We start from the raw sequence: 23,673 nt of genomic DNA, 5'->3' as shown, positions 1-23,673 counted from the left end.
TATTAAAAAATAGGAAATCAAAGAAAGAATAAAATTGAAAAAAAATTTAAAAGTCAAAAGTTTGAAGAATGAAGTTTTCGAAATATATTATATAATGACTAATCTTAGTCTTAATTTTTTTTAGTTTCAAAATATGTAAAATAATTAAAAGTGAAGAAGGATAATTCATTTTTTTATAATAAAATAAAGATATTTTTTTCATTCTTTTTTAATAATTGCTTCTTATACGTATTCATTATGAAAATAAAGGATGCATAAATTAACACATTTTTATTACTATCATCTATCTTTATCGTCTAATTTTCTTTCTATTTACACATTTTTTTATGAAATAAGTGTTTATGAAGCGTTCTTAATGCACATGCATATATATATATATATATATATATATATATATATATTTGTGCACTTTTCTAAGGAACATGATATATCGATGTACAAATTCAATTTAAATCAAACGAATATATTTTTTTCAAGAATTTAGAAAATATTTCTTAATATTATCTATCTCATTCAATATTTATAAATACAATAATAAACAAAGAAATAAAAACTATTTTTCTTTTTAGTCTTTTTAGACTAAATTAAATCTGGATTGGCATCATCACGCATGTTATCGATACGTCCTTGTTTTACGCTAATATATTTGCAAAGAACAGAAAAAATAAACGGTACTAATCACAGAGATAATCATTTTAGACTAGCCAAAAATATCGCACGTCTCGGTATCGTTGTTTAATCTCGAATTATGCGAAAAATATAAAATACAGACCAGACGCACAAAACAATATTGCACCTATAATTTATACACTAATTATTAATAATCACTCAAAGAGTTAAAAGTATAACGATCCTTAACACATGATCACACAATGGCGAACGAAACGCGCAGAAAATTATCAATCAAGGATTCGAGAAGCAAATTTTTTTCTCGCGTTCAATAAAAGGTTAAATGACGAAAAAAAAAAAAAAGAAAGAAAGAAAGAAAGAATGACAGGTCAAGGTGAGAAGATCGTCGTAATCCAAGCTTGATTGGGGTACAAAAAGGTGGCGATTAGCGATGTGTTTGGCACGACAAAAGCTCGATAAAATTGGCGGACAGGAAACGCCACTCAGAAAAATTGGGCTTCAAGGTGGCTCAAGCCACCACCTATAGGCCTCTTCTTCTACGTGCCACTATCTTGTTTCTTATCGGTTAACACCGGGGTTCCAGATTTATTAATTAGCGCCTGGTTGTCGCGTAAACGTCGATCACGATTTACGCGGTTGCCTTCACTGTCAGCCTGATAAAGCACACCGGTTCAATTAAAATTCCCTCTTTGCTGCCAGTCCGCGATATCGTCTGATGACACTAACAGCCGCTAATTGCCGTTCAAGATACTTGGCCAGGGGATAAACATGTATGTGAAATGTTCCAACAAAGCATTATTCGAATTGCCTATATATATATGCAGAAAATGTATACGAAATAACGAGGGTTATTCTTCATTTAGTTGAATTTAATTTTAAGTGTCATCTAATTTAAAATCATGGAAATCGAATCGAGTAGGAAAAATTTATCGAGCTACCTTTAATCTATTTCAGTGATGAAGTGTTCGCGCGATCGCATAGGGAGAATTTTCATTAAGTATCGCATTTATATACATATATATTATACGTTTGACAAATGAAGAAATTGAAATACTGCACATAAAAGTTTTAAGAAAACGTTTCAAGAAAAACGAAAAGACTTCTTTTGAAAAAGAAGCATCATCATCGTTAACTAATTTCTTACGAACTAATTTACTCAGTTGTTCTCCATAATTGTCGCCATTTTTCACAATGATCATTTGGAAGGCTTCCTTGAAAAGGACTCGGCAATGCCTTTGAACTTTCTTAGAAGCATAGTGTAGTGGGTGTCGAAAGCTCGTCCCCGCGCTTGTTCATCAAGCGTACACGTAGCTTCACCGATCCATGGGTGGGGAGTTCGAGTCAGAGAGATCGAGGAAGGAAGGGAAGAGTGCAGAGCACCGTATACTCTATTCTCTATGCCATGGTCCGTATGACGAAGCTGTTCATGATAATGCGATAGTGTTGGTCTCTGCTTAGCACTTGATAAAAGATAGCGGTGACTGAACAGATGCCAGTACTCACCCGACCTGTCGGTTGACAGTCTCGCGTATCTCGCCCCGTGTCGATCGGTGTATCATCCACGACGCACAGTATTGCGATCTGCGCTCGCGTTCCTCGAGAAAAGTGAGCGTGAATCACGAAAATTCGAAGGGACGAACGAGAGACACACGGGATCGTGGAGAGCCGAGAATCGAATCGTCGAAATCATCGTTTTTGGATTTCCCGAGAGAGTAGATCGGCAGGTGCGTTTCTGTGCGATGAAAAAGTTATCGGAGCACTGAAGATGTCGGGTGGAAGCAACGAGTACAAACGTTTCAACAATTTATCCGTCGTTCGAGAAGATCGTTCCCCGCAGAATTTCGTAAGATCGACGAAAGAGGATATTTCGATAGGATGATCACTGCGATCCAGTATTACTTTAAGAAGATCCGCTGCAAAGCTTGATCGTCGAGCACTGCTCGGCAAGCATCGAAATCGTTCGAATCTATATCGAGTCGCTTGAACCTGAAAAAAAAAAGAGAGAGAGAGAGAGCAACGATGCGGAGCTATGGCTAGAATACACGAGAATTTCCGGACAGTAAGATTGAACGTTAACCGGTAAAGAATCGTGATCCTCGAAGACGATCAGAGTTGTTTGAGAGCTCGTGCTCGTTGATCAACGTCCCCAGAGACGTCGTCGGTGAGCAGACACTCGAGAACGATTCGAATTGAACTTGACAACGATCGTGATTGAAAGGGCTCAATTGGAAGACCAAAGGACAACGTTTTCTCGTGTCGAATAATGAGAGGCTCTCGGTGGGATTCTTCGAAAGCTCGGCCCGAAGGCGTGCACCACCAAAGAGAGCGTACCACCACAGCCTCGAATCATGCATGATGAGCGGTGCGACTAGGCTCGATCAGGATTGGATGAGAATGGTCGAGTTACGAGGTGGCACCGGAATGACGAGCGGACTGAGCGGTCGGTCATCGAGTCGTCTCCATTACACGATACTCACGATTTTGGACACGGTATTCTCAGCCACTGTGGCCGCGCCCGCGGTGGTCGGCTATTGGAGAGGTACCTGGGGTTTGAGCGACGTCTACGTATATCCGGAGGATCGGGTGTTCAGCAGTTTGACCTCGATAGTGATCGGTTTTATAGGGTTGTACGCGTTCAATGTCTCCCAGAACGTTCTGAACGAGCTTCTACACCCGGATAAACACAGATTGTCGTACTACGTCGGATCGAGGTTGTACACGGCCGTTTTCGGGTTTTGCTGCGTAAATGCGTGGCGTGGCGCGTGGCAGGCCCTCGACCTGTACACGGAACACACGGCGAGCACGGTTTTCGCCACCACCATTGTTAGTCTTCTCGCATTGGCGATCATGCGTGCCGTGAGGAACATTTCCGCGCCACCGTTCTCGCTTTGCTTGGATTCATGTCCGGGATACTTCGAAGTGCAGACCATGTTCCGAGTGAACGTAAGTAATCGATCGTCGAGTACTTTGTTGTAACGTGATATCAAAAGTTGAAGAATTATTTCGTTATTTCTAAGTTTTCGAACGAACCGTCGAAGATGCGGTTAAATTAGATGGAAGAAAAGTTACGTGTAATGGAACGTGTAAAGCTTTCTCATCGACGAATTTTTCTTTCTAAAAATCCATTTTCGTGTTCTATCTTTGTCATTCTCTAGTCTTAGCTTTCCTCGTTTCGTGTCGCTTAGTAAATATGCGAACGAAAAATCTTGATTGTGATCAAGTGTCCATCGTTCATCGTTTGAAAAAAATTCAAAGCGAGTCGATGAGAGTTAGATATACGGAAAATTTTCTATCCCTACAACGATAATACCCTTCTATCTTTGCTTCCATTATCTTCTTTATCTATTCTATCATTCCGTTTCACCGACATTATAGTGGGTCACCAATAACACGAGTGAAATTACCTACAAGGCTGCGAAATCTCGTGACAACTCGTGTCTCATGAAAATATAAATATATTAATTTCTATCTTTAATCGAATTTAAACGAAATCAATGATTTGGAAATGCGTTTCATTCGTATCTCCATCGAAATCTGCTAACAAACTTGATCGTACGCGAGTTTTCGATACATCAATCGATCGAAGAGAATACTTTATTATTGGCAAAAAAACCAAAACTAAAACTCCTCTAGCCAAAAACTGTCACAGATTTCGATCGACCTTTCGTCGAAAATTAGAAAAGTAAACGTTAAACAGGAAACGTAAGAAGCTAGACAGCGTTGTGTTTTGACGCATCAATGAAGCCAGAGCCGTGCGTTGCACGGCATCGATGTGCAAGGTATAAGCACAGTTTCCGGCTGTCTCTCCCAATAGTTGAACAGCATTGCGTCCGTGCAGTTTGCACACGCACGAGCACGGCCTACGATTGCACCAATTTTCATTGCTCGAAGCTTTCTCTTTCGATTCGAGCAAAATTAAAAAAAAAAAAAAAAAAAAAAAAAAAAGAAAATATCAAATACGTAGTAAATTTTATACGAATTACATTTTTCTGATGACACTGAACATAAACGTGGATAAAATTCACTGAATGAAATTAGAATTGTAACAAATTTTGTCAGATAATTGATCAAAGCTGTTTGATTAACGTATTTTGAATTTTAAATATTTTAACATTTCTTTTTATTATAAATATTTAAACAATTTGATAATTTTATATTTGATTTTTGATCGATTAGAGCTTCGCGTAACGAGATTTGATTTTTCTCATTGATGGATTGGAAATGATTTATGGAAGACGATGATAAAGAATGGAAACGGTAGAACGATCTTGAATTAATTACCGCGCAGTTGGCTCTCCATCATTTAAAAATCGAGGACAGAAGGGTGTCGCGGAAAGTCGACGGGTGATATACTCGGATGAGTGTTTATCTTACGAATGGTTCGTCGACCGGAAAATCCCTCCAATTTGTATTGTCAAACTCGTTGCCGAAATCCTCTTAACGAGTTAAAATACTATCTTACGTACTTTTCAAATAAACAGTCTTTTTATTTATATTTTAAATTATGTGTCGAATTAAGAATCCAAACTGGAAATTATTTAATTGATAACATTTCTCGTTTTTGTTGTTTTAAATATGTTTTGAATATGAGTATCTTTTAATAAAACTTTAATCAAATGTTAAAAAATATTCGATATTCTTTAAAAGGGAAATTTATTTTTCGTTTGTTTGTATATTGTATTATTTTAAACTTCGAGTAGGCACCTTGATTAAAATATATTAAAAAATTTAAATTGAAAATTATTCTATTTATTAGTCTTTTGTTAGAATAGGAATTAATTATCTTGTTAACTATCTTCTTCCACAATTTTTAGTTCTCGTAACAGGGCAATATTGTAGCAATGTCCCCATCCTTCCAGCAATTTAAAGTTTAATGAATCAGCGAATTTAGGGAAGCGTGAGTTAGCGATCTACGTGAAAAATTACGTTATATTAATGATTCAACGAAAATATATTAAACACGCATGAAACATAATTAATCTTATCTCTGTTTTTAATACATTTTATCGTTAATATTAGAACCAATTTCGAATTTCATAAATCAAAGAAAACGATTATAAATGTCAGAAAATATCATTTCATTGTTCGATTAATATCTTCGAAATGAAATTAGATAGCGATTGAATAAATTTTATTTAAAGATAATTATAACTTTTACCACTTTTAGATAATTATTATCAGTGATACAAATAGATCAATAAAAAAGTTAATGAAGTAATCAAGTTATTATACAATATATTTTTCTTGTATATTATACAATATACAAAGAATTATATTTTTATGAAAACAAGAAAAGAAAAATATTATAGATAATAAATATATTTATCGCTATATTATTATTTTAATTTCAATGAAAAAAATCTAACATTTCTATTAATAATATTTTGTTTCGAATAACAATTCCATATATTTTTAATGATTTAAATTCCTCATCAATGCATAAATGTTCCCATGCTATTAAATTTCAATTATACATCGCATACCGTTCTTGCAAAGTTCAATCGAGATCTGAACGCCTATCATAGGGTAAACTACGAATTCTTTTCTCTTATAAATAATCTTCAATGTATAAGCAATACAATGATCGACAACAACATCACGTCATTTTATCATAGTTCCCGCGTCTCTTCAAACAACACCCTCATCTACGAATGATATTTGTCAATCATTTATATTGTTCGATTGCAGAACACAAGGGACTGGTCGTTGTACTTACTGGATTGTGCCTTCAGCGTTGGAGTGGTCGGTACATTGGTTGTGTTCGTTTGGAGAGGTGTTTGGATACTATTCGATCTCTATCTTTTCCCTGACGATCACGAGTATTCAGCTATTGGATCTCTCGTAAGTATTCTTTTTTCATTAAAAAAAAAAAAAAAAAAAAGAAAAGAAAAAAAGAAGATTTAAATTCTTCTTCGAATTAAAAATCTTGATTGAATTTTAAAGAAAATTATCGAGTCATTATCGGCTCGAATCAAAAATTGCAAGTGATGTTAAAAAGATCACTCTCGTATGAATCCGTCCATCTATCCATCCCCTGATCAAACGAATCCTACGTAAATGTGGCGGCACGTCCAAATATTCGATAAAACAGCTATCCTATCGAACGAACGCGTGTCATCGGGTGTCATTAACAATCACGTGTTGAACGACATTTTGAAACGTGCCACCTACGCAGAGAGCGGCGAGCGGCGGCACGCCGTTGGTCCGATTGTATAATTGAATATTCGCCAATTGTATGATTGCGAGGGCACATGACAAAACTGTTGACGTGTGTGTGTGTGTGCGCGCAAAAACACTTTATTACGGGCTGCGTTTACTTGTCTGAATACGTTGCGGAGAGAACGCGGTCAACGAGAGGATTTGTTTAATTTTTCAATAATGACGATCGTTGATCCGCACCCGGAGACCTATACTCCATCCCATTAAACCTTTCGTCCTGTTCCCATCGAAATCCTCGTTGAAATTCACCCTGAATTAGCTTAAAAATTTCTATATAAATACCATTGCAACTTGGCTTCAAAATTTTGTAAAATTTTTGAAATTTGTATCGAGATCTTTATCAAATTTCTATTACGATTGATTTTAAAGTTCTCATCGAAATCAACGTGAAAATTCCCATTGGAATTCCCAGTAACATTAAAGATTCTTAATGTTCGAATTCTCCATTGAAATTTTCAAAATTATCCTCGATTCTTCAAAGAATATACTTCTGAAACAATTGCAATTTGCAATTTTATTTAAAGTTGCATATTTCGATGATCATTCACATTTCAGCCATAGGTTGATCATTCTTCATACTTCTCCATTAATGATCGTGAATTGTTCATACAACGTTGGCAAACACAAATATTTCAACATTGCAAAGTAAATCCGCAAACTCATGGAATTATTCGGTTTCAAAACGATATATATATGCAGTTGGCGCCACATATCCTCCGCGACAACAATAACATTAGACTGTCGTTGCGATTTTTTTCCCCCTCGACATGATTGGCGGAGAATAAAAAGATCACCGCCTGTTCGAAAGAGATGTGACGCGACGAATGTCTGGTCGATGCAAACGATAAGATTTGTCTAGAAACCAGGTGATCTTGCCACGACGATTCTCATTACGAATTTCTTATCAAAGAAGATATTATACTATTCGTACAACTTCGAATGCAAAAGTTAAGTCGATTCCTCTATGATTTATCGATCATAATAAGTTAAACCTTCGATTTTGATCGTTCTCCTTTTGGCTGGAAAATCCAAATGAGAAGTAAACAAATATTTTCATTCTCCAGACGCCGCTCGACGTGATATTTTGCTTATCAACGGCGCCACCGTTCCAATTATCGATTTTAAATTAAATTCATGGACGTGGAATTATCCGCGTTTTTGATCGATCAATGATTTCCATAAATTCATCTAGATTGACTCAAAAAGTTTCTCAAAAAGTTTGAGAATAATTTAAATAAAATGATAAAATGTTACGCTTACGAAGATTAACGCATCACCTTAAAATGCAAAGATAATGAAGGATTAACGTTTAATTTAAACGCTATCATTGATAATATTTACACAATAGTATTTAATCGACGATACCATTTTGATTTAACGAACTCTTTCAAGATTTGGTCGAAATTTAAAAACTTTTTTAAGGATTTAAAAGAAGACATACCTGAAATTCACGCATGGTGTTTGAAATTCTTACGAGAAATTAAATCGATACGGTTTGCTCAATAATCGCGATAACGTAAATCCTCAAGAGGGTCGATGATTGCGCGAGGGTCATCCAATTCACTCGCTCGCAATGCCGCTTCAAATCCGTGAAACAACGATGGACTATTTGTCGTCGGTTGATTCAATGGAATTTCCGATTAATGGGAACGTGGACGTCATCTACAGGCTCTTTTGCTCGATCCAATGCATCGCAGAAAAGACGAGGTGCTTCAGAATCTGTTAAACAACGAATTATACTTTTTTGTTATAAAATACAGGCTAAAAGGAAAAAGTATTAAAAAGCTAAGAGTATTTTTAAAAGAAACAAAATGTGTAAGCGTATGCATATGCAATAAATAAAAAATTTAAAAGTAAAAGAGAAGGAAAGGTAAAATGAAAAAAAAAATGAGAAGATAAGATAAAAAACGTTCGTTTGCAATTGTTTCATCTAAAATAACCGAGCCATTTTCATCAAGAATATTATCAAATTGGACTGTAAATCAGAACGCCTAAAATGAATAATTTGCAACTGCCAATCGTTCTCTCTGTTTATTATATATATTTGAACAATTGACGCGTGCAATTGCAGGCCATCGGATATGTGATAGTGACAATGACGTTTTCTCTGCAACCATTGATGCGATACGCGTGCGCTCGTCTTCAAGGCTTGGCCCGTTTAATAGTGGCGGATTGTTTCCTGCTGCTCAGCTTCCTGGGCACGGTGAACGTTTGGCGTGGTATCTGGAACGTGTTGGATCTGTGGCTGGTACCGGACAATCCAGAAATGTCCTGCTGGATCACCCATGTCGGGTGCTTCGTTTTCCTCGTACTTCTCAACTGCAGCAACTCGATCCTCGTTCGCGGCGTTTACATCGACGCCGAGGAGGATGATGGCAAGTGCGTCGTATTTCCTTGCCATTATCTTCGATTGTTCTTCAAGGTTAGTGATGAGATAAGATTCTGCTCCAATTATACGTAAAAATCAATGTAATACGTAATTCGTACAAGATCATTACATGTATCAGAGATAAAAAAAAAAGAATTTTCATAATTGATTATTTTTATGATCGATCAATTTTATTTGATACGCGAGTTTCAAAAAAAAAAAAAAAAAAGAAATTAATCTAATTGAATAACGCCCGTTTATTTTCAGGTCGAACGCGAGAAGAAGGAAGCGAGACGACAAAATTTGCTGGTGGCCTCGAAGGATTTCCGCCCTCGACCAGACGGAAACCCCAAAGACACGGAGAACGGGGCACTTTTACCAAATAGCACCGCCACGACTATCCTACCGACGAATCCTGAATCTCTGGTCTAACATCAACTTTCGAGGAAACAAGATTCCAAGAATTGGTGATTTCCCTCTCTAAATACTCCTCGCCGATCGATCTTCATGCATCGTCGAAAGACAAGAAAGAAAGAAAGAAACACTTCAAGAAGAATCGGTTTCTTATATTTTGTGCTTTTGTGGCCAGTGATCGTACAGTGAAATGATCGATTCGAGATCGTACGTAGAAACTTCAACGAAACGAATACTATGCGCGGACTTCATATTGAAGTCATCAACAAGTTTGTAAATGTATCAACGAATAAATAGACGAGTGGAACGAGGGCAGAAAGTAGCTGTATAGAACGACAAATAGATAGACACGCAGATAGATCGCTTAGGAACAACGATTTTATTATAGTAGATCGATAAGAAACGATCGTGAGACGAAAATGAACGGAATGAAGCAAGTTCGACGGGAATGGCTGTGAAAGAATGATGATTACGTGTACATAAGGAATTGAGTGGATGTGTATATGTGTGTGTACATGAACATAAATGTGTTTTCGATTCTCGATGCATGCTTCGAGAGTACATCCCTACAATCGTGGACGAGGGGCACTACGAGAAAGATACACTCTTCGCCCATCAAAGTGTATTTGTGTAGGCGGTGAGTTGTACGCGATAAAAAATAGATACGTACACACGTAATAGACACGTGCGTTTACTCAACGATTCATTCAGAATTAAGAATGATTCCGCAGCACTCCGTTTTAATTCGAGCGCTGGCTCAAGAATCGTACATCATCGTACGTATTTCTCGTATAATGCTCCGATAACGTGACATCCGATGGACAATTAAACGAAAGTTTAACCACCGAATGTTTCAACTAATTTACGAAACGATTAATTATAAGGACTCGTTATTATCCGTAACAAATACGAGATAATAATATCAAGGTGAAAAGTGTTCGTCAGCATCGATTCCGTAGGACTTCTAGTCATCGTTAGCCACCGCTTTCACCATCGATATCTGTCTCGATTCGATCAAATTTAAATATTTCTTGCAACAATTAACGATTTATTATGAAAAGTGTACACTTGCGATTCTAGCGTTAGATGAGACCTTGATGATGACAATGGTAATAGACTGGACACGATCATTATAAATGGGTTATAACCTTCTCTCCTGCATCCTGTACACCCCGCAGATTTTGCTCTTGTACATCAATTACGACGTCATGGCGTACTAATAATTAATTAACTGGAATAATGACGGGACAATGGGCGGCTGGCACATCGATGGGAAGTAGCTAGTTCGATGATAAGCGGTTGCCCTCCTGGCCTACATTTAACATTTTCACAATGGACAATGTGCCAGCCGTAGTGCCGGAAGTTTTCTTTCGTCCCGCAGAAAACCGGAATCGATCGCGGTTAATCGGAGAATCAACGAATCGGGACGTTGTTCTCCCTCGAACGTCTAGTATTGATACGTTAAACACACCTTGCCATTCCGAAATTGCGCAGGCTGTTTCACGTAACAGCGATATTATATTTATACGCGACTTTTATCACGAATTGAAATAAAAAAAAAAAAGAAAAAATTAAACTGAAATAAACCTTCGTTGAAATAAAAAAGAAAGAATTAAATTTATGGAATTGTTTGGAATTGTGATCATATATGATAAAAAAATTCCATCAAGATGAATTACACATTATACATCCTGATTCTTCATATTTATAATCGTTCCATTCTATAAAATTAATTATAATATAATGCTCATTACGGAATTAAATCAAATTAATATAATTGAAGCTTGATGATTAATAAGTTAATTACGAATTTCCATGCAAATGTATATTTTTCATATTGATATGTCATTTTACATAAATGACATAAGTATAAGATTCTTCTTTATACAATATTATATACAATGTATAAAAATTACGGAAAAATTATAAAATCCGTTTGATTAATATTATAATTAAATCCGATAAAGATTCAACATATTTCGATTGAAAGGAATTTTTAAATTAATTAAGAGTCTTCAATATACCGTTAATAATATTATTATAAACAATATATTTTCAAAACTAAACATATCTATTATGTTTTATCTCAAAACATCTTAAATTTATCTTAAAACTCTCGATTGAATCCTATTAAAATTAAGAAAAGTTTAAACCGCTATAACTCTGAAAATATTAATTTTTGGTCAATCAGAGAAAGATCATTAGAAGCGTGGAACTTTACTCTTTAAAATGCTTTTTAATTTATCTCGATATGACTTCCAGTTCCTGAGATATCGTCGTGTAAAGAAAAAGGTAATTTTTAATCGTTTATTATTTCCGTCCTTGTCACTTATTCGGACCTTTCACTCGTACCTCGTCTCACTGACCTATCTCAAGTTCCAGACAAATAGCAGACACGATTCCTGGAAAAACGTAGTACGCATTTCCAACAAAAAATGTTGGACGCGAGCCCATTCATAATTTCCGCATCATGTGTTAATTAATCCATGGATATGAATCGTTATATCTCGGCAACCGATTGAGATATCGGGATAAAACAAAAACTGATTTCAATGGCATAATTTCCTCTATGTTCTGAGTGGATTTTAATGACAAAATGTTTAATTTCTTTTCATTCTTTTTATATGAAAAATTGAAGTTTCATTTGTGATTTGTATAAATGTAATGATTTAGTGATGTGATATAAACTATACAAGGAATATATAATTTAATATAAATAATATAACACGTTTTCTCTATATTATATATCAAATAATTGAACACGTTTTAATTACATAAAAATCTGTTGTCAACAATATCACGAGCACACGTGTCTTAAGCTAAAATAAATTCCATATACCATCCAAGTTCGTTGCTAACTACTAAAAGTAAAAGTATCATCGTATCATCCGTTTCGCGAATCGTTCCACCAACACTAATGTGGATGCAGCATAAGACAATTTGCCAAGAATAAAACGCGCGAATGAAAACGCGATGGATGATCGAGAAAAGGCGAAGGACGATTAAAAATATAGGAAAGAATCGCGCGTGTTGGAGAAAAAAATCTAAGATCGAAGGATGAACTAACAGGAATAACAAAACATGCAATGATCGTGATCGATCGATTCTCGATCAATTGCAATTGGATTCCCCTCGACAGGGTGGGGAGTCTATTTGAGGCGTCGCGACGCCGTGGTGCAATGATCAGAATCAGTCGTTAGGTCGTATCACGGCGAAAGGTGAAGAGAGTGGCCGTCGGAGAGAATCGAAAAAAAGTCTGTAGCCAAGCATATCGTGCATGGCTGTGCGCTGATCGGAAACGTTTCGAACTTTCACGAATCGAAGAAGTGGATCTTGTGAGGTGACTCAATTGTTTTCCTTTATCCTGGTAGAATGGCAGCTGACGACCCCCTCTGCAATGAACCTTTGGTTTCTGTTGAATTCGAGGTCTTTGGCAAGGTGCAGGGTAAGAGTGAAGTTTTATCGGGCAGAAGATCGTCGGGTATTCGGTTAATGTCGTTCCACTTGAAACGAGACTTTCGTTGAACGTTTCCTCACGTTACTTTAGCACGATTACGGGTAGAATTAATAGAACGTCAAGGTCGAAAGAAATGTGCGTTCGACGTAGTGATATGTCAATTGTAATATAGCACGAAACATTGGGATGATGGATGATAGGTATGGAGAACAAAATGGTAAGAAAAGCTAATAAATGGTTTCTCTTCTATTGGATTAAGGTATTGAAATAAAGATTGTGAATTTATTTTTTTGTTCTTCGTTCGATAGACAGATGACAAATCACTTTGAAATTCTACCGACACGTAAGATGACACAATTCGATTTAGTATTTCGCTATTAATATTCTCAAGGATATTTATTTTTATTTTATTTTTATTATCATTTATCAACCAGTGATTAATCTTCTAAATATAAAAATTACTAAATATATTAAGGATAAAAAGGAATAAAAAGCATACCTAGTGATAATGAAAAGAAAAGAGTATATAAGAGTAATTCATCGTTACGTTTTTTTTTTTTTTTTTTTTTTTTTTAGTTCAATTCGATTGTTACAAATGACATCATTGGATATTTTCACATCGTGTTGCAACATAAAAAGACAGTAACCGTTAATTCGTATGCTCGATCGTAATCAAAAGATTGATATTAATTGAACGTATTTTCAGGTGTCTATTTTCCAAAATACGTGAGGGATATATGCCAACAATTGGGAATTTGCGGTTGGGTGAAGAACACCAAGTCCGGCACGATACTCGGAAAAATGCAGGGACCACGTGCGCTCGTCGATCAGATGTGAGTTGCGATTCTTTGTCGTAAAGCTTTTGCAAACCATCGGTGGCGCCGATTGGTAAACAGCGTGAAAGTTCATTTTTATTAAAATTTTATCTATCCCTCTGATTACCAAGAAGCGAGAGATAAAATAAGATAAATTTGCAGAGAATATCTTGCCTTTTCTTCGTTTTTCTTGCCGCGCATAGAAACAATTCAAATGAAAAGAAGAAAAAAATCGAGTTTGATTCCTCTTGATCGTTGACAAACATTTGAAACATTTAAATCAAAATTTCAGATAAAAAAAAAAAAATGAATAAATTTCTGAATCATGGATCACTCATGGAAGAGTAAGAAGTCTCGATCTATCTTTTCTAGATTTTCGTACCACGAATTAGTAACTCGTATTTAACTTAAACTCACGAATTCAGTGCTCTGGTAAAATCGCATGACCTTAGCCGCAAATTGCTGAGTAACTACCATTAGGTAGTTGGGCCTGACTTTAATAATGATCTAATGAAATAATAGCGCGGATGACTCTTTCCTTCATGAGTTATTGCCGAATCGCGTCGTTTGCTTTCCGACAGTTACTTGTAACGAGCCGCAGACGATTCTTCGGCAAATAATAATATTCATTAAAAAGCAACGACGAAAGTATTAATATGACGATGCAAACTGTTAACGATTAAGAACAACTTGACAACAATGATGGACAAGCGAGGCTAGATAGTATAAATAATTATGACAACGAAACAAATGAAAGATAAGGAGTAAACTAATTTGAGAAATGATATAATATTAGTGGATCAAGTTTTCTCTGATCGAAAAGAGAATAACGCTTGATCGTTTGATTCTATTGATATCTCTGAAACAATAGACACCAAAATTTTATTAACCACAATGGAATGATTCATTTGAAAATTAAACCAAATTAGAAAAGTGGGAATTATATTAATAGTATCCTTCATTTTAAGAGGGATACGAAAGAGAAACGACGAATTTCTCGTAAGGAACAGTAGAGAAAGAAATAAGATGAGAAGAAGGATGTAATCGTTATTTAGAGAAGTAAGCCAGACCTACTGATCCATATGTTTTGCCAATTGCGTACAGATAGAAACGATATTCGAAAGACAAATTATTTCATTTAATCGGACAAGATTGCTGTGAATAATATATAAATAAATATAAATTTCATATACAGATATTGCATATATTATAAATGAAAATGTATTACAAATTGCATTTAGCGGTCGAATTTGTATTGCTCGTGAACCTGAAGAAAGAAAATAGCTCGGTCGAGGACAAAACATTGATTTCTGGCTTCTCCCCAGAAGGAAATCATTCAACTTCATTTCAAATTCATTGTTTCTTAATTTTACTTGTTACTGTAATTAATGCCATTTGCGCAATTCAAAATTCATGTTATATATTCTAAATTTTGTTTTCTATAAAACTTTCAATTGTCGTACAATTCACATTTTTATCGTGAACTTATTCATAAAGTTAAACAAATTGAAAATTTTCAAGATAAGTTTTCATACACAAATACAATATCACAATGTGTAATTTTTACAAATATTCAAACTTGTTGAATGCAAATATTAAACAAACGAATTTCAGGAAAAAGAATCCTGAATTCAGAATGTCGATGGCAAAATCGGAACATTGACGTACTAATAAATTGTTCGTATTGTTGTCACGGGACAGCTGATCGACTTTAAAGATCCTACTTCGATACAGATGCTTAAAATATCTGAACTCGGTCTGATTAATCGCTAATTATAATTATATAGTGTGCGAAACTATAGTGACTATTGAAGATAGAATGCGTATACAATTTGCACACTTAATCAATTATATTGCGATTGATATATATTTCCTAATTGAGATTAATGAATTGACAAAAGAATAATATTTTTAGAAAATATTCTATCTTTCATTTTAAATTTTTGAAATTTCGTAAATTCAATTCAGTCCATAAAAGATATCGGTGATTTTAATGCATGTAAAGAACAAATGATTTCAGGAATCCATTCAAAAATTCATTGTGTATTGATATTCCATAAATATTTTATACGATGATAATAGATATAAAAATAAAATTACATTTTTACAAGTTTGATTCATTCAATTCAATTTTTACGAAAATTTAAATTTTACATAAGCAAATTTTGTCTAAAAATTAATAGAAAAGTGATTAGTGATACCATTTTCTTTTTTTGATAATATTAATTGCACGGTAATAAAATTATGTCATCATAAAATACTTAAGTATCATGAAACTAATAATAGATAATAAAAAAAACAATAGGTCGTTTGTTTATTCGAATTCCAATTAAATGTATTCAACTATAGATTTTATAACTATCATCTAATATGTCTAATTTATAAATTGAAATATAAAAATTGTTTTATAATTGTAAAAGTTGAATAAAAAATTTAAATAAATTTAAATAATATTAATTAATAATTACTTAATTAATAATTGTTTAACTTTATGATTGAATTGAAATAAATGATCGAATTTCTTATTTCAGGGCACAATGGCTAACAAATGTTGGAAGTCCAGGTAGTCAGATTGATCGCTGCGAATTTACGAATTGGGAGGGCATTAGTAGGTTACAATATAAAGGATATGTTATACGTTTTTAATTAAATGATTTCTTTTTAATATCACATTTTTTTCAAAGTTGAAACGATAAAATGTATCTTTTTAGACGTATTTTAATGATTAAAATATTTCTACAATTGAATTATGCTCCAGAAAATATAGTCAAAATATCGAAATTATTTATAGGATAAAAACTAATATTAGTATATGTAAATTATAATTTATTTTTAATAAGCATAATAGATAAGAAAACTAAAAATAATTAATTTTTAGATATTTTTAACGAAAAACAATTTAAATAAGAATAGAAATAATATGAAATTAAATTTTTTTGTTTAATTTATTATATGCGACATATAAATGTACGTCCATATTTGTTATAATTTGCAATCAAATGTTTCAAGTATTTATTTATTTCTGATATGATGGGATGTCAATAATACATAATAAATATATTTTATATTTACTTAAAACATTAGATTCAATACAATGAATTAAAAACATAAAGCAGAGATAAATTTATTAAACTTATATCCTATAAATTAGTCCTATTTAAATATTTGAATATCATGTTGTTCCCTCATAAATGAATACTGCATCTAGCATTAATTGTGCAAGATGATAATTAGAATGTGTTTCTGGCAAATGTCTTGAAACTCGTCGTATTAATTCAATAGTATCATCATTTGAACAATTTGTACAAATTATTTCCGGTACATCCTAAAATTATTAATAATATTTTTACTAATAATGAAAATTCAATAAAATCAAAATAAATTTTATAACTTACAAGACTTTCCAAATATTTTGTAAGAGTCGGACTTATACGAGAAACTTCCTCTAAAAGATCAGGTGATTTTGAAAGATATGCCATCATTCTTCTTGCAGCAATTGGTAGAAGATCTTCTGCTAATTTTTCAACATCGTTTACAGCTGTAACAACCTGTTTCAAAAGGCTGAATATATATTTTCTTCAAATGGGACACTATTAAATATTATATCAAATTATAGTTTTTTTTTTTTTACTTACTTCCTCTGCTAATCGATCAAAACCATTCACATATAATTGACAAACTTGATATATTCTTAATTCATCGTTATTAATTTTCCAAATGGATGCTAATGTTTGACATTTACTCATCCATTGGACAGCTTGTACTGAACTAGTTATTTTACCATCTATTGTTTCTTGATGGATAAAATCCATTGATGCAGTAATTATTCGACATAAAAACGTAGTTCTTAGACTATCTCTTTTATCATCTCGATACCATGTAAGCATTACCTTATCTGACATCGTTTGAAAAAAATATGGTTGTACCTATATTTAGAATTTAATATATATTAAATTCTAATATATATATAAAAATTATGATTATGGATTTAAATTTTTAGTTAATATTTTTGATTTACTTACTACGGATTCAAATAAATTATTTAATGGTTTTATTACTTTCAAATTAAAATAGGCCATCATATATAAAACATTAGCTAACTGTATATGCAACATAATTAGATCATACCAAGCGGGTGCTTGAGAAATAGCTAATGCAGCAAACGGTTGTGGACTAGAAGTACAACCTTCCCATATTTCTTCTGATTTAATTATTATATTCTCTCCAGTTTCGAGTATTTCAGACTAAAATAATATAAAAATTTTTCATATAATTTTAATCAACTTGATATAAAACCACATGAAATATTAATCTATCAAAAACTTACATCAATAAATATTTCTAAAAATGTAACACAATGTTGTAAAAATGCAATTATTTGTATATCAGATAATCCGATTTCTTGCATGCATAATCTCTCCTTTGGTAGTTTTCCAAGTTTATTAATTAATTTTGCAACTAGTTCCATTCGTTTCTTCATATGAACTGACCACAGCAAACAACAAACACCTAAGAAATAAAATTTTACTTACAGAAACTATATAATAACTATAATAACTATATAATAACTATATATAATAACTATGTTATTTAGAAAAATATTTAACATAATAATTTTAGTAAATAATTTTCAGAATTTTTACCATGCCTCATACGTTTCATAGGTATTTGTCGTAAAACAGATAATGCAGCTTCAAGAGACGTCAATTGTGAAATATCTTTATTCCATGACATTGCAAATTCCCAACATATATTAGCTAGTAGAACACTACTTGTTAAACTATATGGAAAATGACGTTTTAATAATTTAATTTTTTCTGAAAATTAAAAATAAAAAAACTTTAATATAATCTAATGTTTAAAAAATAATTAGGAATTGACAATAAGAAGATATTATTATCATTTACCTAAAATACATACAGTACTATTTATATTATCTTTATCTTCATTTTTTATATCAGAAGATATTGAAATGGGCTTCTCTAAATCAAATTGTGAAACATTATCGACATTACAAATTTCGTCTGAAGAATTTGATACTTCTAAAAAATCATTTTTTGTCTGCATGTGATCAAATTCTGTATCCGATGTATCTATTAATTTAGAAGGATCGATACCCGTGGATGCAATCCATTTTGCAATTATTTCTGACACAGAACCTAGTTATAAAATATTATTATTATATAATATTACATAAAATAAAAGTTATATTATATGAATATGTAACCTTTTCCTTTTGAGAGAACAGATCCCAAAGAAATATCGAATTTTACAAATGGTAATGCAAAAAATTGTAATGTAGTATCCAATGGAGGTTGTTGACTGAAATAAAAATTGTATAAAAATTTTATAAAAAATAAATTTCATCACTAATTACCTTACAATAGCATCTAAAATCGTGATGTCTTCAAGATTTCCAATAAGTAGTGTAAATTGACAACTATCTTTAGTAACATTTTCCCATTCATTTGTTAAATTATACACTTCATCATCTGATTTCACATTGTTAATATAATTTTGTTGTTGCTTTATTTTTTCTGAATCATTCTCACTTTTTATATCTTTCCCTTCTTGATCATTATTCTCTTCAACTTTAGTATCATATTTTTCTTTATATTTTTCTATAGACATTGCAACAGCTCTGCACATCAAAGCAGCACTAAGCGCATTAAATGAATTTGTTGAATCCAAAAGAATATTACGAACCTTTTTCCACCACAAAGATATTTCATTATATTCTGCACATATATCTTTAACATCTACAAAAAATAAAATTGATATATTAAAATAAAAATTGAAATATTAAAAATATATTTGATATTTACCAGCTATAGAACAAATAACATGTAAGAGTTGCGTAAATTGTTTCATTTTAAATTTTAATTCTACTTCCAAACATGAATTTTGTTGTTTAAGCCAATAAATTAAAGCAAATTTTATAAAAACAAATGGTTCAATATTACTATTCTTAGCAGCTTCTTTCCATATTTCAATTTTATCAGATGAATGTATACATCCTTCATACATTAATCGAGCTAAAAATATCGAAAAAAATATTTAATAATGTATATTTTTAAAATTGTATATCAAAATACTTACAAATATCATCTTCTTTTTCTGTCTCTATATCTTTTTTAACATTTATAAATCCTAATGTTCCAAACTCAAAACAAGATAAAAAATCTGAAAAAATTTTTCCATCCTCTTTAAACTTTACTTTACATTCTGAGTTAAAAACCGAATTCTTATAACTATTTATTTTATTAAACAATTCAAAAATTCTATGCATTTCTCTTTCAGAAGTTAATAATGTGGAAGCTAAACTTCTTGTATTAAGATTACTATTATTATAATCTATAGAAGTATTATTTTCCAATGTATTAAACTGAGATTCAATATATTTATAAAAAGTGATTATTTGTTGCAATTGTGTTGTTAATAAATAAAGCGTTTTGGTAGTAGGTTCCATTTCTTCTTTGTCTATAATATAAAATTTATATATTATTTCAAATAAAATTCATTTTCATAAATTATATATATATATAATAAATATATAAATATGCATATACCATATTCATCTAATTTTTTAGTAAAACAATTTGTAGCTGTTAACAAAGCATCAGGAATAATATTTTTATTTGACATTAACATTTCTAATGTTTGCACTTTTATTTCATTAGTTTTTAAATCTGAACATACATTCTCAATTTCTGAAATTAATTTCTCATATTCAAATTCTTCTTCTCGTAAAAAAGTTTTTAATTTTTTAAGCAAATGTATATCACGTGCTCTTTTTCCATTTTTACTATTAAGAGCAAAATGAAATGGTACTGTAATTTCTTTCAATCCTCCAAGAGGATCCATAAAAACACATGAATATTGTGGTTTATTTTTTGATATGTGTACATTATCATTTACACCAAGAAGACCATAATTAATATAAAGCAATCTGCATAATAATATTTATTTAAAATAATAATTTTAATTTTTTTAAAATAAAATCGTTACTCACCGACCATGTTTACTAGCAGTAAATGTAGTAATTTTAGGACCTTGTTGTGTACTCCATATATCTATTATTCCCTTTTTTGGAGCATAAATGACTAAAAAAAAAGCAGAACGCAACTGTGGAGTTTGTTTAAATTTAATAAATGCTTTGTGCATTCCAGAATGTTTTTCTTCTTCCACTTCAATCCAACCACATTGTGCATCTCTATAACCTTTCCACATTCTGATAGCTATACAACATTTGTTATCTATTAATAACACTCTACCCATTGCATCTAATATTACTGATAATGCTTTATTTGGACTGGATATTATTGAATAACCCTCTCTTGTAACATCGCTTAGTCCAAATCTACAAGTCATTGGTTCAATTGGTTCATGAGTATTTGTTTTTGATACTTCAAGGGATGTTTGATGTTTTGAATTTCCCCAATTAAGAGGAAACCAACTAAAAAAAAAAAAAAAAAAAAAAAAAAAAATGAATATATAAAATAGAGTACAACAACTATAAAATTTTTTATATGTACATATAATGAATATCAATTTAAATTATTAAAAAATTATATGTGGTATTATTCAATTAATGTAATTTAATTGCACTTTAATTTAGTTCTCTTACAGGTAACATATCCTTTGACAATAAATGCATAACATTTATTATGCAACACTCACGGAACAGCAGTTCCAATAGCATTTGCTAATTTGCTGGCCATTGCTATTGCAACATCTGATAAAACTGGAACTGAACCACCTTCTAGTGCATAATGAAAACCAACAAATGGTCGTTTGCCAGTTGCAAGAACTAAATTATGTTGTGGTGCACTAGATCTATAAGATGCATTATATCCACCACAAATTGAAGCTGTCATTAAATGATCAAAACTATTTACAGAAGTGGTACCAATTACTTCTGAATCATTTACAATATCTTGACTTTTATAACCCCATTTCTTATATGACAGATTTGTTATAGGTGGTAGATCATCACAGTTTGCTTGAACTATAATAAAAGTATATATTATTATAAATATTGTATAATTTTTGTAGCACATTTTTATAATATAAATTAATTAATTTTTGTACCTCTAGCTAAATGATTTCTACATGCTCGTAATGTAGAAAATAAAGGAAAACCTTGTAATACACATACAACACTATTATATGTTACGTGAACTTCTTCAGATAATCCAGTATCACCTGTGTGTTTAGGTGAACGAAAAGATTGACATTTTAATCCTACAACCGGCTCATTATGTAATTGTTCTCCTAATAATAATGCACCTGTCTAAATCAAAAACAATTTATATTAATATATTATAATATAAACACATTTATATTAAATTTTTTAATTCATAATTATAAATAAACATTATTATAAATAAATTATTATAAATTAAGCCATTAATAATGTAATAATTTACTTAACTTAAGTAATAACTTACTTCTGTATAAAACCTAATAAAACCAGTATTAAAACCAACAATAATACATGTCCAATCTGGATTAGTACCACTACTAGCTTTTCCCAATGATAATAAAGGTAAACAAATTACAGATGTTATCCATTCACTAAAAAACACTTTCAATATATGGACATATTTTCAACAAAATTTATAATAATAAAAAAATATATGATTTAACATAATATTATTAATATTATTAATAAAAACTTACTTAACTTCTTTGGCAATTTCACCATACCATATCATATGAAATTTATTTTTTGCCTCATCTGGTTCTAATGAATCCCACTTTGCTAATATCAAATAATTATTTTAAAAATTAAACATACATAAAAATTTTATAGTTAAAATTCTAAATTTGATATGATGATATTATATATTTTATTATATTTACCATTTTATCATTTTTAAATAAATTAGGTATTATATTATAAAATAATTATATATTATTTAAAATTAAATAAATAAATATATATAAATAATATAATACATACAAATTAATATAATCATTTTTGTATTATATGCCATAGCAAGAACATCTCCAGTTGAGGACAATGATATAAAACAGTCTTGTAATGGTAATTCATCTTGTGGAATGTCAACTGGAAAATATACATATTGAAATTTATTATTTCTTTAAATAACAAAACAAAAGAAATAATAACATACGTCTTCTGGTAGATTCTCCAAAAAGTAACTCTTTAATATTGCTTATATTGGTTAGATTCGCAATTCCTTTTATTTGACAAGACATATTTGATCAATTGAATTAATATATTTATTTCGAATAATTTCAAATTTTCTTTACTTTAAAGTTGTAAATATTATTCAGTTGATTAAACTATTGAAATTCTAATAAGGATATTTTAGAATAAGATAATAAATCACAAACTGTCATATGCTTGCAAGTAGGATAGTAATCGCAGAGATTCTTCGTCTAAAACTTTACATTTCGTAACAAATAAACATTCGTTAACATCACCAGTCTTATTGCATTAATAATGTATTATGGATATTAAAAAACGAAAAATATGTAAACATCTACATAAATTATCAACTTTATTTAAAAAAATAAAATGTAGATACGCAATACCTATATATACGAAACGTTATTCATACGAAATTTTAAGTCAAAATGGAGAACACGTGTTGCATGACATCACGTGACGTAATTTGTGACGTTTAGAAACAGTCGCTAGAGTTTTTCTGATTGGACAAAACAGATTGTTGAGACCAATGAAAATGTTCGTTTCTCCGCAATGGTCCGCGTAACGTGTTCAGCCATTTTGTTATTATTTT

General features: G+C 31.6%; 3 protein-coding genes across 8 annotated transcripts; 2 read left to right on the top strand and 1 right to left on the bottom strand.

The window, feature by feature from the left end:
• The first annotated feature begins 2,738 nt into the window (after positions 1–2,738).
• On the top strand, positions 2,739–11,252 carry LOC100867740 (fuseless). Its single transcript, XM_012491519.3, has 4 exons — positions 2,739–3,573; positions 6,319–6,471; positions 8,921–9,271; positions 9,485–11,252. Exons 1-4 carry the CDS (start codon positions 2,983–2,985, stop codon positions 9,647–9,649), a joined length of 1,260 nt encoding a protein of 419 aa, XP_012346973.2. The 5' UTR covers positions 2,739–2,982; the 3' UTR covers positions 9,650–11,252.
• A 1,349-nt stretch (positions 11,253–12,601) lies between these two features.
• Positions 12,602–17,015, top strand: LOC100867862 (acylphosphatase-2). 4 transcript variants are annotated; one of them, XM_086912311.1, is made up of 4 exons: positions 12,781–13,076; positions 13,795–13,921; positions 14,872–14,962; positions 16,435–17,015. In XM_086912311.1, exons 1-3 carry the CDS (start codon positions 13,004–13,006, stop codon positions 14,945–14,947), a joined length of 276 nt encoding a protein of 91 aa, XP_086768437.1. In that variant the 5' UTR covers positions 12,781–13,003; the 3' UTR covers positions 14,948–14,962; positions 16,435–17,015. The 4 variants fall into 4 exon arrangements, with proteins under 4 accessions (XP_003697291.1, XP_086768437.1, XP_012346934.1 ...); XM_086912312.1 differs by lacking the exon at positions 16,435–17,015 and adding an exon at positions 15,145–16,367 and having other exon boundaries at positions 12,813–13,076; XM_003697243.4 differs by lacking the exon at positions 14,872–14,962 and having other exon boundaries at positions 12,602–13,076.
• Positions 16,825–23,669, bottom strand: Rab3-GAP (Rab3 GTPase activating protein). 3 transcript variants are annotated; one of them, XR_015293367.1, is made up of 19 exons: positions 23,044–23,511; positions 22,869–22,976; positions 22,586–22,667; positions 22,354–22,480; positions 21,995–22,196; positions 21,584–21,911; positions 20,916–21,359; positions 20,473–20,852; positions 20,003–20,383; positions 19,729–19,938; positions 19,281–19,662; positions 19,131–19,225; positions 18,811–19,062; positions 18,547–18,720; positions 18,231–18,412; positions 17,926–18,147; positions 17,539–17,829; positions 17,299–17,464; positions 16,825–17,228 (listed from the first exon to the last, which is right to left on the bottom strand). XR_015293367.1 is itself a non-coding variant. In XM_012491475.3 (19 exons), the coding sequence occupies exons 3-19, from the start codon at positions 22,608–22,610 to the stop codon at positions 17,076–17,078; spliced, it is 4,011 nt and encodes a 1,336-aa protein (XP_012346929.1). In that variant the 5' UTR covers positions 22,611–22,667; positions 22,869–22,976; positions 23,044–23,669; the 3' UTR covers positions 16,825–17,075. The 3 variants fall into 3 exon arrangements, 2 of the variants coding, with proteins under 2 accessions (XP_012346929.1, XP_003697292.1); XM_012491475.3 differs by having other exon boundaries at positions 17,299–17,451; positions 22,354–22,490; positions 23,044–23,669; XM_003697244.4 differs by having other exon boundaries at positions 17,299–17,451.
• Between the last annotated feature and the right edge of the window lie 4 nt (positions 23,670–23,673).

Source organism: Apis florea, unplaced genomic scaffold, assembly GCF_048593485.1.
Source record: "Apis florea isolate Af1SG1 unplaced genomic scaffold, ASM4859348v1 contig_3375_pilon, whole genome shotgun sequence".
Classification (NCBI taxonomy): Eukaryota; Metazoa; Arthropoda; class Insecta; order Hymenoptera; family Apidae; genus Apis; species Apis florea.
Note: the sequence above shows the minus strand (reverse complement) of the source record. Positions and strands in the feature narration are given on the sequence as shown.